This window comes from Oryzias latipes, chromosome 10 (assembly GCF_002234675.1).
Source record: "Oryzias latipes chromosome 10, ASM223467v1".
NCBI lineage: Eukaryota > Metazoa > Chordata > Actinopteri > Beloniformes > Adrianichthyidae > Oryzias > Oryzias latipes.
The window spans coordinates 22,619,917-22,636,007 of record NC_019868.2 but is presented as its reverse complement, the minus strand read 5'-3'; the positions used below and the strand labels follow the sequence as shown (position 1 = coordinate 22,636,007).

Here is a 16,091-nt window from a genome sequence, read left to right as displayed (position 1 = left end):
GCCTTGGGGGGGGGGGGGGTTCACTAGGCAGTGACCCCCCTCCTGTGGTTGCCGTATGGAGTGGGCCCCCCCTCTTTCGGTTTTATTTGCACCTTAGACATGTAGGGCCCTTGGTAGGGGGGGTGCTTGGACATCACTGCCAGCAAGCAGCGGATGTCCTCCTAGCACCCTACCCGCCAATTTTAACCGCACCTTAGACATTTAGGGCCCCTTGGTGGGGAGGGTGAGGGGACGTCACTGTGAGTAATCAGGAGACGTCCCCTTAGTGCCCTACCCGCCAATTTTAACCGCACCCCCCTTAGTACACACACCCCTCCCCCCTCAATATATACATCCCAACATAAACACACACACATGCACACACACACTCTCTCAAACACACATACACGCACACACATTTTGCAAGGAAGGTGGGACCTAGGACCATCTGTCCCCTGCCTCTTCCCTGGTGGGGGGTACGGGCCCCTTTGCAACGGCGGCTGTGTCCCCGGGGTGCTGGCTTCCTGGGCCCGGCGGTGCTCTCTCCGCGCGGTGGGGGGGTTCACATTACATCTGAGCCGGGGGTGTTCGTGTCCCTGGGGGGTGGGTTCTGGTCCTTGCTCCTGAGTGCTGGGCCCCGCCAAATTTCCAACTGTGGCCGAGCCTGGTCGGGCCATATTTACAACACCCCTTGTGGGCCCTCTTTTTTCCCCGGGGTTCCCCCCTCCTGGGCGGGGGCGGCGGGCCCCTGCCTCGCTCCTCCCTGGACCAACCGTTGGCCGGGCGGATGGCTGCCTGGAGTGCGGAGTGGGTCTCCCTTGGGGGGTCCTGGCCCGTACCTGGGGTTGGGGCGGGGGGATGCCCGGAACTCCTGGGTGGTGGTGGGGTGCTCGTCTGGGGCTGTGGGCGTCCTTCTCCGGTGGGGCCCTGCGTTGGGTTCTCCCGGCGCGGCGGGGGGGCTGCTCTCCTGGTTGGGCTGGGGCGGCGCCCTCTTTCCCTCCGTGCTTCCCTGCTCTCTGGCTCTGGGGGCCTTGCGGCGGCCCTGCTGGCCCTGGCCTGGGTGGCGGGCTTGGTCGCCCGGGCGGCGGTTGTTCCCTGCCGGCTCCCGTGTGGTGTTGGGGGGAGTCCGGCTGCCGCTGCTGGTGCGGTGGGGGTCTTGGGGTGGGGATGGCTGGGCACTCTCCCTCCTTCTTTTCACGTTCCACCATCCATTTTAGAAGAACATAAACACTCACCTGAGCACAGGTGTCAGCTCAACAGACTGAATGACTGAAATATTTCACACTAGTTGGTTTTAAGGCATAAGTATGCGTGTGAACACTATCTGTTTTGTGTACATGTCGACAGGTGGACATTTTTGCAACTAACAAGTGTGTTTATAACATTTGAGTGTGTGTGTGGACAGGCTCCGCCCTTCTTTTTTTTTGTGTTTTTTTTTTACATTTGAACCTTACCATAATGATTAACAACCAGTAAACTTGTTGCTTTATGCTGCTTCATGGTCTTATCCCCCTTCCCCTCCTATTATCACCCCCTACCCCCCCTCTCTCTAACGTCCCTCTTTCTTCTTCCCCTCTTTCCTTTTCCGTCCGGTCCAACACCAAAGATTTTCAGACATGTTTGAAATTAATAAAGTTTGGCCTCAATTACAAAAGGGGTTTATTCAGACATACCTTTGGTTTGTCTGAAGATTAATAACCCCTCTTGTTAAAGTAAAATATGTCCAACCCAAGAGGCCCTCAGCTCTCATCTGTCTGCCTAGCTGTTGGACAGGACAAGTTAAAAAAAAAAAAAAAAAAAAAAGAAAAAACATAAAATTGAAAATAAGACGCATAAAATTAAAATAAATACATAAATAAAATAGCCTATACTAAAACTAATAGAATAAATTAGCAGTTAAAATCAACTAAAAGCTAAATTAAAAAGGTGGGTCTTGAGCCTCTTCTTAAAAACCTCTACTGTCTCTGCGGCCCTGAGTCTCTCCGGAAGGCCGTTCCACAGGCGAGGACCATAATGGCAGAACGAAGCCTCACCATAAGTTTTGGTCCTCACCTTGGGAACAACTAAGAGGCCAGTACCGGAAGACCTCAAGGTCCGCGAGGGCTCATATTTTAAAAGAATATCATTTAAATAAGAAGGCCCAAGACCATAAAAACATTTATAAACCATTAAAAGAATTTTAAAATCAATCCTGAAACGCACAGGGAGCCAATGCAGCGATTTTAAAACCGGTGTAATGTGTTCCCGCCCTCTGGTCCTCGTCAGAACTCGTGCCGCTGAGTTCTGTAGAAGTTGTAAGTTTGAAAGAGACTTTTTGGGTAAACCAGAGAGCAGGGCATTACAGTAATCTAAACGACTGAAAATAAAAGCATGCATTAGCACTTCTGTGCTGGCAAGAGAGAGGAACGGGCGGACTCTGGCAATGTTTTTGAGATGATAAAATCCTGTCTTAACGACATTTTTAATGTGTGGGATAAAATTTACCTCAGAGTCAAAAAGTACGCCCAGGTTTCTCACACATTGAGAAGGTTTAAAATTATGAAGATGTGGTAAAATCATCTCTCTCTTGTCTTCAGAACCGATGATTAAAACTTCAGTTTTGTCCTGGTTGAGCTTTAAGAAATTTTCTGCCATCCACAACTTTATATCTAAAATGCAGTTTAAAAGAGTGTTAACCGGTTCAAGGTCATCAGGAGACACGGCGATGTAAAGCTGTGTATCATCAGCATAGCTGTGAAAGTCAACGCCATGTCTCCTGATGACCTCCCCAAGAGGCAACATATACAAATTAAAAAGTATTGGCCCTAAAATTGACCCTTGGGGAACCCCACAACTTATTTCGTGGATTCCTGAAGAGCACATATCCATACTTACATAAAAGTGTCGATCTGTCAGGTAAGAGTAAAACCACTTAAGAACATTTCCAGAAAGGCCCACTAGACTACTAAGTCTGTCTAATAAAATCTGGTGATCTACTGTATCAAAAGCGGCACTAAGATCCAGTAGCACCAGAACATATATATATATATATATATATATATATATATATATATATATATATATATATATATGTATATGTATATATATGTATGTATATATATGTATGTATATATATATATATATATATATATATGTATATGTATATATATGTATGTATATATATGTATGTATATATGTGTATACATATATATATTTGTGTATACATATATATATATATATATATATTTGTTTTGTGAGAATACAAAATATTAGCATAAAAACATTATAGAGGAAATTTGGCTTTCAAAAATATATAAATAAATGCATAATTTATAATTTGTGATTTTATGGGGGTTCACTGAATAAATCTTTAGTTAATTCAACATTTGCTGCAATCTAGGAACTCAATGAACTACATTAAATGAGAGAAAAAGTAGAACTCCCCCTTTTTTGGGGGGAAAACATAAGTATTTGGTTGAAGGTGGTCCTACCATAATCAAATTGTCAACAAATGGCTTTTTTTGTGTAATTAAAAAACAAAACAAAGGATAAGACAAAGGCAGAGTTGAGCATTGCTTTAGCTCGGCTGCAAATGTGCGTTGGCATTTTCTGGTTGCCTTTCTAGGACAATGACCAAAATATCTTGAAATATTTTAGGAATTCCCCATTCTCATTCTTAAGTATTTGATGTTGCTCGATTCTCAGTGGGGAAAATTAGCAAAAATTAGTCCTTCTGTGTGTCTCAAATCGGGTTTGGGTCCCTTTTTTGCATCTTGGAGATGCTGGATTGACAAAATCTTTTGTGACAGCTTAGCTTTTGATTCTTCATTTCTTTCTTTTTTTTTTTTTTTTTCAAATCTTCCATGTTTAAGTGAGAAATATTTAGGAGTAAATATTTAATTGAAAAGGTGTGCACTCTAGTTTGGATACGTAGTGATATTTCTTTGGCATTTACCATGTTCTGTATCAGGTTTTCCCTGCAGGTCACACCAGGTTCAGGTAGTCAATCATCCACAGGTGTCTTGATTTGTGGTAATGACCCTCAGGATTTATAAGTGTCTGGTTTTCAGTTATCTGCTTTGTCACCTTTTTGTTGCTCTCAATTCTTTATGTGTTTCTTTCTTCTTTTTGGTTCACGTTTGTTCATTAAACCTTTGAGTTTCAGTCACAAGTCGGATCACCTGCATTGTGTCTCTGTCACAACCAGCTCCAGACAAAATGAACTAAAATGTGGCCACTACTAATAAAGTCATACAGGAAATAATAGCTTCAAGTTTATTGCTGGAAATAATGGTTTTACAAGCTTCTGAGTCTTGAGTTGGAGAAATGCCCACATGGTTTATAGATCTGCTCATTTTTTTAGATGGTGCTAAATGATTTTACGTATATATATATATATATATATATATATAAATCTGACTCTAAAACCAGTTTCTGCTGCTATAGGATAACAGACAGTAAATGTGAAGTTCATGGAGGGTTTTGTTTGGGGTTTAATGCTCTCTACTCTGCTTCCGCTCTTATCTCTTCCATGCACAGAAGCTGCTTCACATTGAGTCTCTGTGTTTAGATTTTTAGACAAACAAATCTCCCACACGTGCATGAACTGTAAATCGTTCAACCTTCACAAGTTGTGATTCAGAGCGTTTCGGTGCCAAACATAGGAGTTATTTGAGGAATCATGACTCAGCTTTGTTGTTGGTGTGCGGAGACTCGCATTTAGACACGCTTTAAAAAAAGATGTAAAGCAGGAGAAACGCAGATAGAATTAGAAGGTGCTCGATGTTGTTTTTATTTTTTTTGGCCTCCCAGTCCGAATGTGAGTCATTTGATTCTAAATATCAGTCCCGATCGATACTTCGTAGCACATTGAAATAAAAGAACAAATGCAAATTAAACCGATCCAGTTTGTTCCTTATTTTCATTTTTTTACCTCATTTTGTCATTTACAATATTAAACTTTTGACTAGGAAATAATACAAATAACAAAAAAATTGAATTGGAAACCAAATATAAAAAGCAGCTCAACTTAAAATACCCAGCTGTGTGTCCAGTGGAACAATGTACTAAATTAGAGCTAGTGTTCTATTAATTCTTACTGTCCTTTTCTGGTTTAAAGAATAAAATAAACATCTGTCTTTAACTAACTCTGTCTTGTCTGATCTGCACCTGCTCATGTTTTCATCATTTTCATCAACAATAGTCGTCTCAAGAAGAACGTGAAGTCATAGAATTCAATAGGTAACGGCTAAAGGCGATGTGCCAGACGTCATAGAGAAGAATTAGCTTATCTAATTCTACAACTACATGTTTGCATAGTCCAGCAGATGAGCTTCATCTAGACGAGTTGGGGGACGACTGGGGGCACGAGACGACCCAGAGGTAGGGTCCACTGCCAAGTGTAGGAGCAGTTGTAGAGACGAGGTACACGGTCAGGTACGGCAGCACAGACAAGCCAACTGTTTTGTGCTGCATGGGCTGAGTCTTTGTGGACTGTGTTGATTTAGGGGGTATTCAGACTGGATGCATTTGGTCCTCTTAAATTGAACCGGAGTTCATTTCCCCTGATAATCTGGAACAAATTTTGAGTCTGAATACTCCAAGCGGACTCTGGCCCTCTCAGATCCATCTTTTAAGGTGGTCTCGGTTCATTTCTAATTGGACTGATCTTCCGTTTGCTCTAAGGTTCTCACAGTTTGAATAGGCTCCATGCTCAAAAGCCACCGTAGCTGGCATTATGGGATGTAGCAGCCATGATGATAAGACACCGCAACTCATTAAAATGTGGTTGAATGACAGCAGAGTCATTAAAACAATTTTACAGTGATTACACATCTATATGTCATTAACATATATCAGCGTACCTTCATAGCCAACGTCTCATCAGTAACCGCCTCACAGTATGACTCCACCGTAAATGCAGTGTTGTACCGGACGCTGATACAAATGTTCAAATTGGTCGGCAAAATATAAAGTTTGAATGAGTGAACTATCGCGACAAGGATTGCAAAGCGCAGAACTAATTCTTTTGCTTGTTGCTTTGCCCCGCCCTTGTAATTCCTGGCCAATGACTGAAGAGATCTTTAGTCATTTGGTTCAAAACAGAAATGTCCAGTTCAAAGGCAGTCTGAATACAGACCAAACGCAAGGTTCAGGACTCGATCCCGACCCAATGAAGCAGACTTGGACCAGACCAACAAACTTTTCCAGTCTGTACACATCCATAGTAACATCTGCTTATTATTTAGAAGACTTCAATGTTTCCCGGCTTTTGCTGAAGATTCCGTGTGTGGAGTCACGAAAAGCAATGCTGGATTCAATTTGCGCAACAAGTCTGGAGAAAGTGCCTGCCACACTGTTCTTTTATCTTCATGCATTGCTGGCAAAGCTTGGATTTATGTTTTAGGTCATTATGTTGTTGAATGAATCCCTAACCAACTAGGCACATACCAGAAAAAACTGCACGGCGCCACAAAGTAAGCGATAACTGTGTTTTGGACTCTTGTCCCTCTGTGCAAGTCAATGACCCCCGTGATCCAGTGAAACAGCCCCATACCATCGTACTTTTCCCTCCATGTTTGACTGTTGATGTTACACACTATGGAGCCATCTTCTAAAGGCTTTGACTGTGTTTAAGGACTCTGTGTGAAGAACCAAAGATTTCCAATTTTGCTTTATCAGTCCATAACACCTTCCTTCAGTTTTCACTATATCAGTGACATCACATCACAAAACTGTTGTGATGTCTTCACAGGAACTCATCCTCACCAATCAAAATGTTTCTTTTCACAGAACAAACTGAGGCTGGTTTACCGTGACCAGTTTTCCCGAGAGCCGCCTATGCAGCTGTTGACTCTCATGTCCTCTGATTCAGCTGAGACTTTGGGTCTGCCAGACCTCTTCCTGTCTCAGTTTCGGCTGTTTTCTGACCAACTTTTGAGACTATAAGAAACTCTTCTCACTGCAATTTCTCTGCAAGAAAGACCTGCATTTCTCAGGGTTATGCTGGTCTGTCTTTTATGACAAAGTAATAGAGCAGCCATAAAAATAAAGACATAAATTCAGGAGAATAAAGTTATCGTTTTATGAGAAAAAAAGTGTAATTTTACAAGAAAAAGATTTAAATATATGAGAAAAAAACTCTAAAATTTATGACAATTAAGTAAAAATGCTGAGAAAAAAGGTTAATAATTTACAAGAATAGAGTTGTAAAATCATGAGAAAAATTTATAATTTTATTTTAAACTCATAGAATGCATTGCGAGCAAATTCTTTAAAAAACAGACAATGGGGTTTTCTTGTTTTTTGTTTGTTTGTTTGTTTTTCCTTGTTTTGTCTCTCATCGTTGAGGCATACCTATGATGAATATTGCAGGCCTCTCTCATAATTTTATGTGGGAGAACTTGCACAATCTGTGTCCGACTACATTTTTTTTTTGCCCCACTGTATGTTCAAGCCTGTCAGTGGTAAAACAATGTTGATTTTCAAATTGACTTAACATTCAGACAATCAGGCATTTATTTAAGATGCGCTTTGTTTTTTGTTTTTTTGCTGGCTTTAGGCTATTATCATCTTAATTAAAAAGGAAGAGTTCCCCTTTATTAATTGAAAGATTAAACAACAACAAATTAAAAGTGGTCTCCCAGCTCATGGAGTCACTTCTGTTTGAATATTTTGTGAAGGAATGGGTCATCATGTACAGCAAAATGTTCCTGCTCTGTTTACCACAAAGTTTTGTAATGTTGTAATATCCCATTTTTGTATATTGGAGACGTCTTCTCTAAAGCAAAACGGAACAAGCAGTAAATCATTTGTTAGTACTTGGGCAAATATGTTTCACTTCTTCAACATCAGAAGGAAACTGAGCGGCACAAACATTACTCTGGTTTTTCACTCTTTTTGTATTTCATTTGGCTTGGGAGATGTCATAAATTTCTGGTCTTTGGTTGCTTCATGTCTGAAGGGTCTTTGGCTTGTGTTTGTATGTATTTTTGCTTTTCTGGGAAGGAAAAAAAGCATATGGAAAGATACATATTTGTGCCAATTCAGCTAAGAGTTAAACATGTTGCATGGATTTGAGTGACAGTCCACCAAAGGATACAGAATGTAACAACTCACACTTGAAAGAACTATGGGGCTTCAGCGACTACCGTTTTGTATGGCACAGCTGTGCATTGTACAAAACATTACAGTTGTTTTTTTTCCCCCCTTCTGCAAAAATCGGCTTAAATTCTTTTCTTGTTGGCCTTCACAATCCACAGCTTTCTCTCTGGCTTCCATCCCTCTTCCTCGCTGTCAGCTTTCCCACGGCTATTACACCTTGTCACATCCTGACAGATGCTCGATAGACTGTCGTGCACACACTTGAAAACAGTCACACAAGCCCAGCTTCAGTGTATGCATGCCAGGCTGATATTAATTACATCCAGTCATTAAAACACAGGTGCACAGAAGCATGGGCAGACGCACTATAGTAGGAGTGGGACTATAGTGGGAGGGGATGCATGCATACACCATTGGTCAAAGGAGTTATGATGCAATCTGTGGCAGAGTCTTGCTCACGACCCTCATCAACTTTCACCAAAAGGCTTTAATGAAAATCCACTGGAGGGAATCTTTGCTTTTGCTTCTTTTTGCTTTCTCATCTCTTGGTTTACTCCCTGCAGTCCTAACTTGTCCTCCTCCAATACATCTTGTACGCCGTGCCTCCCTCCCTTCTCCCTCTGGCCCAGTGACTGACTTGACTTCCGCAATGACAGAGTAAACATTTCCCATGGCTTATCTGACCACAGGCAGAATAAATTCAACCCAAAGTGCGATGCTCTCCTAATTAAAGTGCAGCTAACGCACCCCTGGTCTCGAGCCCCGATCACAACAGTCAAAACTTGCACAATTGCAGCTTCGAAGTGGTTGCATTTATGCTTCTAGCTCACATCTTGACTTGGTTTTCCAAATTTGCCCTTCTTTTCTGTTTGAAGCTCTATGAGAGAGGGGGGGGGGGGAGCACAATTAAGAAACAAAGACAAGAAGTTTCTTTTTCTCTGCCTCTGGCTTGTGTCCAGGTTCAGTCCAGCCCCTCTGTGTGGATGGAGGTGTGACGTGGAGTAACTTCCCTGTTGTGCAATCACTGCTGAGAGGCTCAGGGGGGCTATAAGTCCTCCAGCCTCATCTGGTTTCTCAGAGTCTGTCTCCTCAACGAACACACACATGAAGACAGAAGCATGATACAGTGTGAGGCACTCAGCTGGGCAGAATTCTATTAGAGCGGCTGCGGAGCATTTGTCAAGCCTGGACTTTGGCCAAAAGGAGAACTAAAACCACTTGACTGCTGAACTGGAAATCATTCCAGGTATGATCCTTTTTTTTGAGGATATTTTTCTTTACTTTGTAAAGAAATTGTAAGTTTTTAGTTTAGCTACAAATTCACTTGCTTCTGCATAAATACCTTGACTTGTGATTTTGTTTTTTAACAAGCCATTTTTCAGATTAAAGTGTTTTTCCAAACTGGCAAAATCTTCACTAAGGAATCTATTGCTGTCATTATTTTTGCTCCAATTAAAGTTGTTTAATCTTAAATGTGCTGATGTTAGATTTTTTTACTACAGTGAGCAGGAGAATGAGAACAAACCCATTTGAAACATTTCATTCTGGTTAACTTCCAGCGCGACGTAATGAGTTCTTGCTGTGATTAGCTATCAAAGACGACACTGGAGCCAGCTCATGATTACAGCGTAGAGAAATGCAGTCCTTAACCAGGAAAAGCAGTTGAATTCTAACAAGCCCCCCTGCTTTGCTTTGTTTTCAGCAAACCTTGAAAATCAGAAAGGAGGGAAATAAAAACGTGTGACGCCAGGGTACATCCAGTTCCATGATGGCAATCCCAACTGACTTCTCTTTTTCTAACTCCACCTCTTCCCCTTTCTATGTGAATACCACCACGCCTGCATTTGCAGCAGCTTGCAGAGACTGGTCCCCCATGCCCATGACTACTGCCATTCCCATCGTCTATGGTATTATCTCAGTACTAGGAACTATAGCCAACGGCCTGGCGGTGTGTGTGTTGGCGCACGGCAGCACCTCACGGAGGACAGTGGCTAACACATTCATGTTAAACCTGTGCGTTTCTGACCTGCTGTTCCTGCTCTCCCTCCCGCTGTGGGCCGTCTACTACTCCCAGAACTACAGCTGGACCTTTGGCCGAATGGCCTGCAAAATCTGCGGAGCCATCCTGAATCTCAACCTCTATGCATCCATCTTCTTCATCACGTGCATGAGCATGGACCGCTACTTGGCCATCGTCCATCCTTTCCGCTCCCAGATTGCACGGGACACCAGACGTGCCCAGTGCACATGCGTAGTGGTGTGGATTCTAGCAAGTGCTTGTTCGGCTCCAAACTTCGCTCTGAGAGAAACTCACCACCTTCCGGATAGGCGAGTTGACGCATGCGTGGTTTTATACCCCAGTGATGCGTGGTATCTAACCCTGACCTGGATGAAGATCGGCCTTGCTTTCCTGCTACCACTACTTGCCATCTGTTGTTGCTACTGTGCCATTGGGAGACATTTGCTGGCTGACACAGGTTTACGGCAGATGCAGAGTCCCTCACATCACCCCAGCATGCCCTCTTTTAAATCATCACAGTCTCAGGAGGGGGGCAATAAACCAGAGCAACTTTCTACAGCCAGTGTCACTCCAAGCTGCAGTAAGAGCAAATCCCTGATGGGCAGAGGGGTGGAGAGGGTTCTGTGGACGGTAGCGATTGTGGTCCTGGCATTCTTCCTCTGCTGGTTCCCTTTCCACTGTGTGACTTTCTTGGCAATGATTCACGATCACGGCTGGCTGGACAGCTGCTGGGTAACCTGGACCATCCAAAACCTCACACCCCTAACCCTTTGCCTTGGCTTCTCCAACTCAGCAATCAACCCTGTGCTTTACTGCTTTATCGGGAACCATTTCAGGGGCCGCCTGGGAGGCCTCTGTAAAGGCCTGTGTGCTTGTGTGAAGGCCCGAAGAGAGGAACACAGCCAGAAGAGGAGCTCATTCAGCACCAGGCTGAGCTCCTTCTCTCGAAAACTCAGTGATCTTAAAGATCTGGCTATTGTGGAGACTTCTAATCCCTCGTAGCGGTCCAAAGAAAATGAACCGTCCCATAAAGAATGAATGATGACTGCTGTAGCACCAAGCATGGGGTTCAGGGGTCAAAGGGAGTTAAAGAGCGCCTGCTGGTATTGCAAATATGTAGAAAAGTATATCTGTGAATGTGATGGAAAAGGACCCAAAAAAAACAGAACTTGAAACAAGAAACAATCATGAATCCAAGTACGGGTTTTAACTTGGTTTTAAACTGCTAAGTTACACAAAGTAACACTAAGAAGTTTTAGTTTTCTACTTTTGTCTTTTAGATATGTTTTATAATGACCAACAATTGAATTTCTAAATAACAAAAAGCAATATTTATATACCTTTTACTCACTTAAAGAAAAAAAAAATCACAACACATAAATAACATTATAGAAGTGAGTTAACATTTGTCAAATGTTCGTCTTTATCAACTTGAAATCAGTTCTGAGGACCTTTGTTTATACAGTTCTGCTTTCAGTAGCTTGTAAATGTATGATTTTTTAAATGTTTATATATGTTAAAGCCATTGACTGTAAATGAGAATTGGGATGAGTGAGTGTGACATCACCCTTAGAAAATGGCTGACATTTGGCTCAAAATGAAGCCAATTCTGCTGCCAGTTTTTAATGATACAAAAGCCGGCGTGTCGGAGCCATGGGTCGTCAGTAACCAGTGATTGGTCAGAGCTGGTCTGAGTCAATGTTTCTATGGCAACCACTCTTACCAAACAGGGGTGAGCTTCTAGGAAGTCTACTCACCTATCGCTTGAAAGCTGGCAACACAAAACCTTTCAAATGGGGGAACCAGCAGGCACCACCTACTTTCACTGAGGCATCTGATTGGCCAGATTATGACTTGCATAACTTGCACTACAGAACAATATAATGAAAATAATAGAATGAGTAAGAACATGCTTAACTAAAGGTAGCTGAGCAAGAATGGTTATTCTGACAAGTAGAATGACTGAGTAATAGCTGTTTATGTCTCAATAGAAGTCTATGGGATTTTGGGACCAGCGGTTACTTCCTGTTTGGAACTTCAGGAGGGAGGGGTCACTCAGTCCAGTTCTCATATACAGTTAAAGGTTAATGCTAAAATAGTAAGTTGACACAAGTTGTCATAACACAATTGAAGGATGCTGTTAAAGGACATAAATGACACCAATGTTGTCTTTCTCAATGTATATTCACAATTACTTTAAGGGATCAAAATTTGGTTGTAATCTAAAAGTAACACTTGACTGTAACATTCTGTACATACAGTTCAAATAATAAAGTAAAGATATAAATATTTGCCCCAAAAAATGTACTGTCTTTCTTTGATGCAGTGGTTTCAGCATATTTCTCCCTCAAAATCAAAAAGCTGCGAGCTTCTTCTCTGCCTCATTCTGAAATACATTTGCAGATTTAAATGTTCAATTTTTTTCCCATTTTCTCTGTAATAGCAGTGAGTGAAAGCCTCCCCCACCTGGGAACGAAAGTGTTGAGATTACTGTTCACCTAGCAGATGGACTTTCAAGCTCATCATGATGATTTATGCCTTTCCCTGAGCGCCTAACAAGGATTTTGCATCTATTGAGGCTGGATAAAGCTATAATCTCATACCATTGACCTAATGATGCATTCCAGCGAACACAGTCGTTTTAGTGAAAGGAGATGCAGGTTGATACAGTTTTTCTGTCCTCTGTTTCTGCCCGTCACTTCTTAGATTCATGAAACATTGTGCATCAGTGTACTAGTAAGGGATATATTTCATTTCAATAACTATAACAGAGATCTTTCCTTTTCAAGATAAATAAAAAAAGACCTCCTTTCTTCCAGGATCTGTCAAAACGGCCACTGGGTGGTGCTAAAATGCAGTAAATACCATAAACAAGAAATAACGGGCTGCTTTTTCAGATAGAAGCCCAAACTCCCACCAGTCATGATCTTATGAGCTGAGGGAGAAATGGCTTTGACACAGATTGATGACTTAAGCAGACTAAACTTCTGAAAAAGGGAAACACAGACATCTTTAACAACTGCTACATTAAGAGGACAGTTGGCTCAGACACGGCACTGAATGCCAGAATCACTTAATAGATATTTGTGAAAAACCTTTAATAAAGACTCTTAGTAATGCTGTTAATGTTATTCTCAAAACCTGGAATAATTTACCAAACATTTAATATGACACGTGAGCGAGGCCCGCCAGACGCTTTGCTGTCATTGGAAGAACATTTGCCAGATCTTTAATTTGACACAGCACAACTTGCTGACTGACGTGACAGATTGCACGATAGGTTTGTTGTACACAGCTTCATTAGTTGATTCCTCTCTGTGCTGCAGAGCAGCTGCGAGTTTGCACAGACACGCTTATGAGAAGATCTAGCATGGGCATGTGGCTGAAAGCATGTGTGATCCTGTAATTAAAAAATGCACGCTGGGAATCATTGAAAACCCCACTGAACAGCAGGTGAAAACTTTTATTTGGGTCCAGCTTCAATAACGCTTTTTTTTCTTTTTTGTTTTCATGCTGAATTGACAGATAGGAAAAGTAAAGTGATAGCTAACAGAAAACTTTGTCTTGATTGGGGCTGTTGAGGGTTGATATCAAATAATTCCACAGCGACACTAAGCAAAAATCTTCATCCTCAGTGACTTTCTTCAGATTTTGTTTCCAAAGACTTACTTTGGATTTCTAAAGTTAGTTTTAAATCAGATTTTTGGCTGCTTTTTTCTGCTTTGGCCAACCAACTATGCTTGCACTGATATGAAAATCTCTAAATAAAACGAAGGATAAAAACAAAAATAATTATGTAAGATTAAATAAAAGTGTTTTTTGATTTGATTATCTTAATAGCTCTCTTCCTCATTTGAGATGTATCCTAAACTATGATGAAGTATATTAACAAGGCTGGGGATGCCAAAAGTGGGGGATTTTGGTTTGATTTTTGTCAGTAATGTTTTTTGGTCATGTTTGTCATGATTCACAGCTGTCTTCATTTCAGCTCATTACACTCAGTCTATTTAAGTGTCTGGTTTTCAGGTTATCTGCTCAGCTTTGTCACTATTTTGGTAGTCTCTGGTTTTTGTCATATTTAGGAATGGTTATTAAATGTTTTAGTTTCTGCTACCAAGCCTGGTCTCCTACATAGTAGGTCCTACACCACCAGTTTCTGACACTTAAGCTGAATTTTAAGCTTGCTTGGACTTGCGATAAGCCTTGCATTTGTCAGGAGGGCCGCTGTAGACCAGGAGTTGGCAAATTATGGGGCCCGTCAAACTGTTTAAACTGGCCTGCCAAAATACCAAAAATTATATTCTTATAAATGTTTTATTTTCCCTGCAATTCTGGTGTCTATACCCACAGATGATGTGGTACAAATACATTGACCTATATATGTGCTGAAACTTACTCTGCGTTCTTGTGGAAGATTTTTCTGACATTTGTGTGTTTTTTGCGTGCGGGAAAGTAATTTATATGCTCAGTCCAACACCACCTGAACACAGCATTTCTATAAATTTGTGTTTTTCCCCTGGGGGGGGGGGCATTGGTGCAATTGGCACTAAAATGAGGAAAAGTTTCGAAAAAAAGAAAAAGCGCAAAATGTTTTGTTTAAAAATATGTGTGCAAACTTTGATTTTGGTTGAAAACTGATATACGTTTTGGTCCAGATTCCATGTTATTTCTTTCTCTCATGAGGTGGGTTACCAAGACTCTCCATGCATCTGTCTGGGCCTTCTGTCTAATTTTAGAACCCTTTGTGGCCAAAGGGGTGAAAATGTTTGCCCCCCTCTGCTGTAGACCAAAAAGCAGGAGACATAAAACACTTGTTGGCGGAAACCAAGCTTGATAAGCAAACCTAAACATAACAAAAATGAAACCATAACCAAAATGTGACATAACACCTAACCTCTAAGAAACATGATGATGAGCAAAAACCAAGAACGCCCATTGAGGGTTATTAACATAAAGCAGTTGTTTGGGAACTAACATTTTTTAAACATGGCCCCATGTTTTTGAAATCATTTATCTTCTATTTTAACAGTTGGACATATCTGATTAGAAATGAGATAAAACTTCAGCCTTTGGGTAAAAAGTGGCATGGCTCCAATGCAAGCCCAAATCATCATACCTCCACTGCCATGCTTTCTAGATTTGCATTGATATTTGTGCTGCTCAGTTTGGTCAATGCAGGGGTGGCTGAGCATAATGACCAAGATTTGATCAAAGGAATTTGGTCAAATCAGTTTTAGTCTTCATTTTGAAGGACCTAAAGGTCTTTCAAAACATCCTTGGAGCAGTCCTTTTTAATTTTTAATCAACCTTTTTCTTTAGGGGATTGATTTAAAGAAGATAGAGGAAAGAAAGAGATCAATAAAGAGTTAGAAGTCTAACTTCTAAGGAAATTGTCCTTTCAAGCTACCTAGAATGATTCATCTTTCCTTTTTGGGCCTGCATTAAAACACTTTTTGCTCCACATCAAACTGCCTAAATGCAGTAGTTTCCTGTTCTTGGAACCATTGTAATTAAATATGCCCAAAATACGTCTGATCATGTGATCAAAGCCTAGCAGGAAACTACAAAGTGTACATATGTAAGCTGTTGTTATCATTGAAGCAGAATGTGTATTATGTGAATGCAAAAACATTGTTTGTTGTAGATATGACACAGTATTGCAGAGTGCAATGTTGTGGAATATATAAGCTTCTTCTACTTCTTTTACTTTTTCTGTCTCAAGTGCACATGAACAGCATCTTTAGTTTATTTACCCGAAAAAATCTTTAAGTGGTTTGAGTAGAAATGTATATGGAAAAAAGGTGGAGCAAATTTTTTGCTAATACGTATACAGACTGAGGCTGGAAAATGTGGTTTTGCTGCCGTATGTCATGTTTTCCTGAGTGAAAAGATGATTTTGACCTTTTTTTTTGGATCCCTCTCTTGGTTATGCAGTTGTTGTGGAAATGTTCAGTTAGTCTTTGAAGTCACTTCCTGCTGTGAAATACAACCATTTCCTGAGAGATGAACA

At 41.2% G+C, this 16,091-nt stretch overlaps 1 protein-coding gene across 1 annotated transcript; it reads left to right on the top strand.

Annotated features, from left to right (window-relative positions):
* The first annotated feature begins 9,103 nt into the window (after positions 1–9,103).
* Positions 9,104–12,384, top strand: LOC101174201 (type-2 angiotensin II receptor). Its single transcript, XM_004073543.4, has 2 exons — positions 9,104–9,307; positions 9,764–12,384. The coding sequence occupies exon 2, from the start codon at positions 9,827–9,829 to the stop codon at positions 11,081–11,083; it is 1,257 nt and encodes a 418-aa protein (XP_004073591.1). The 5' UTR covers positions 9,104–9,307; positions 9,764–9,826; the 3' UTR covers positions 11,084–12,384.
* Positions 12,385–16,091: the final 3,707 nt, after the last annotated feature.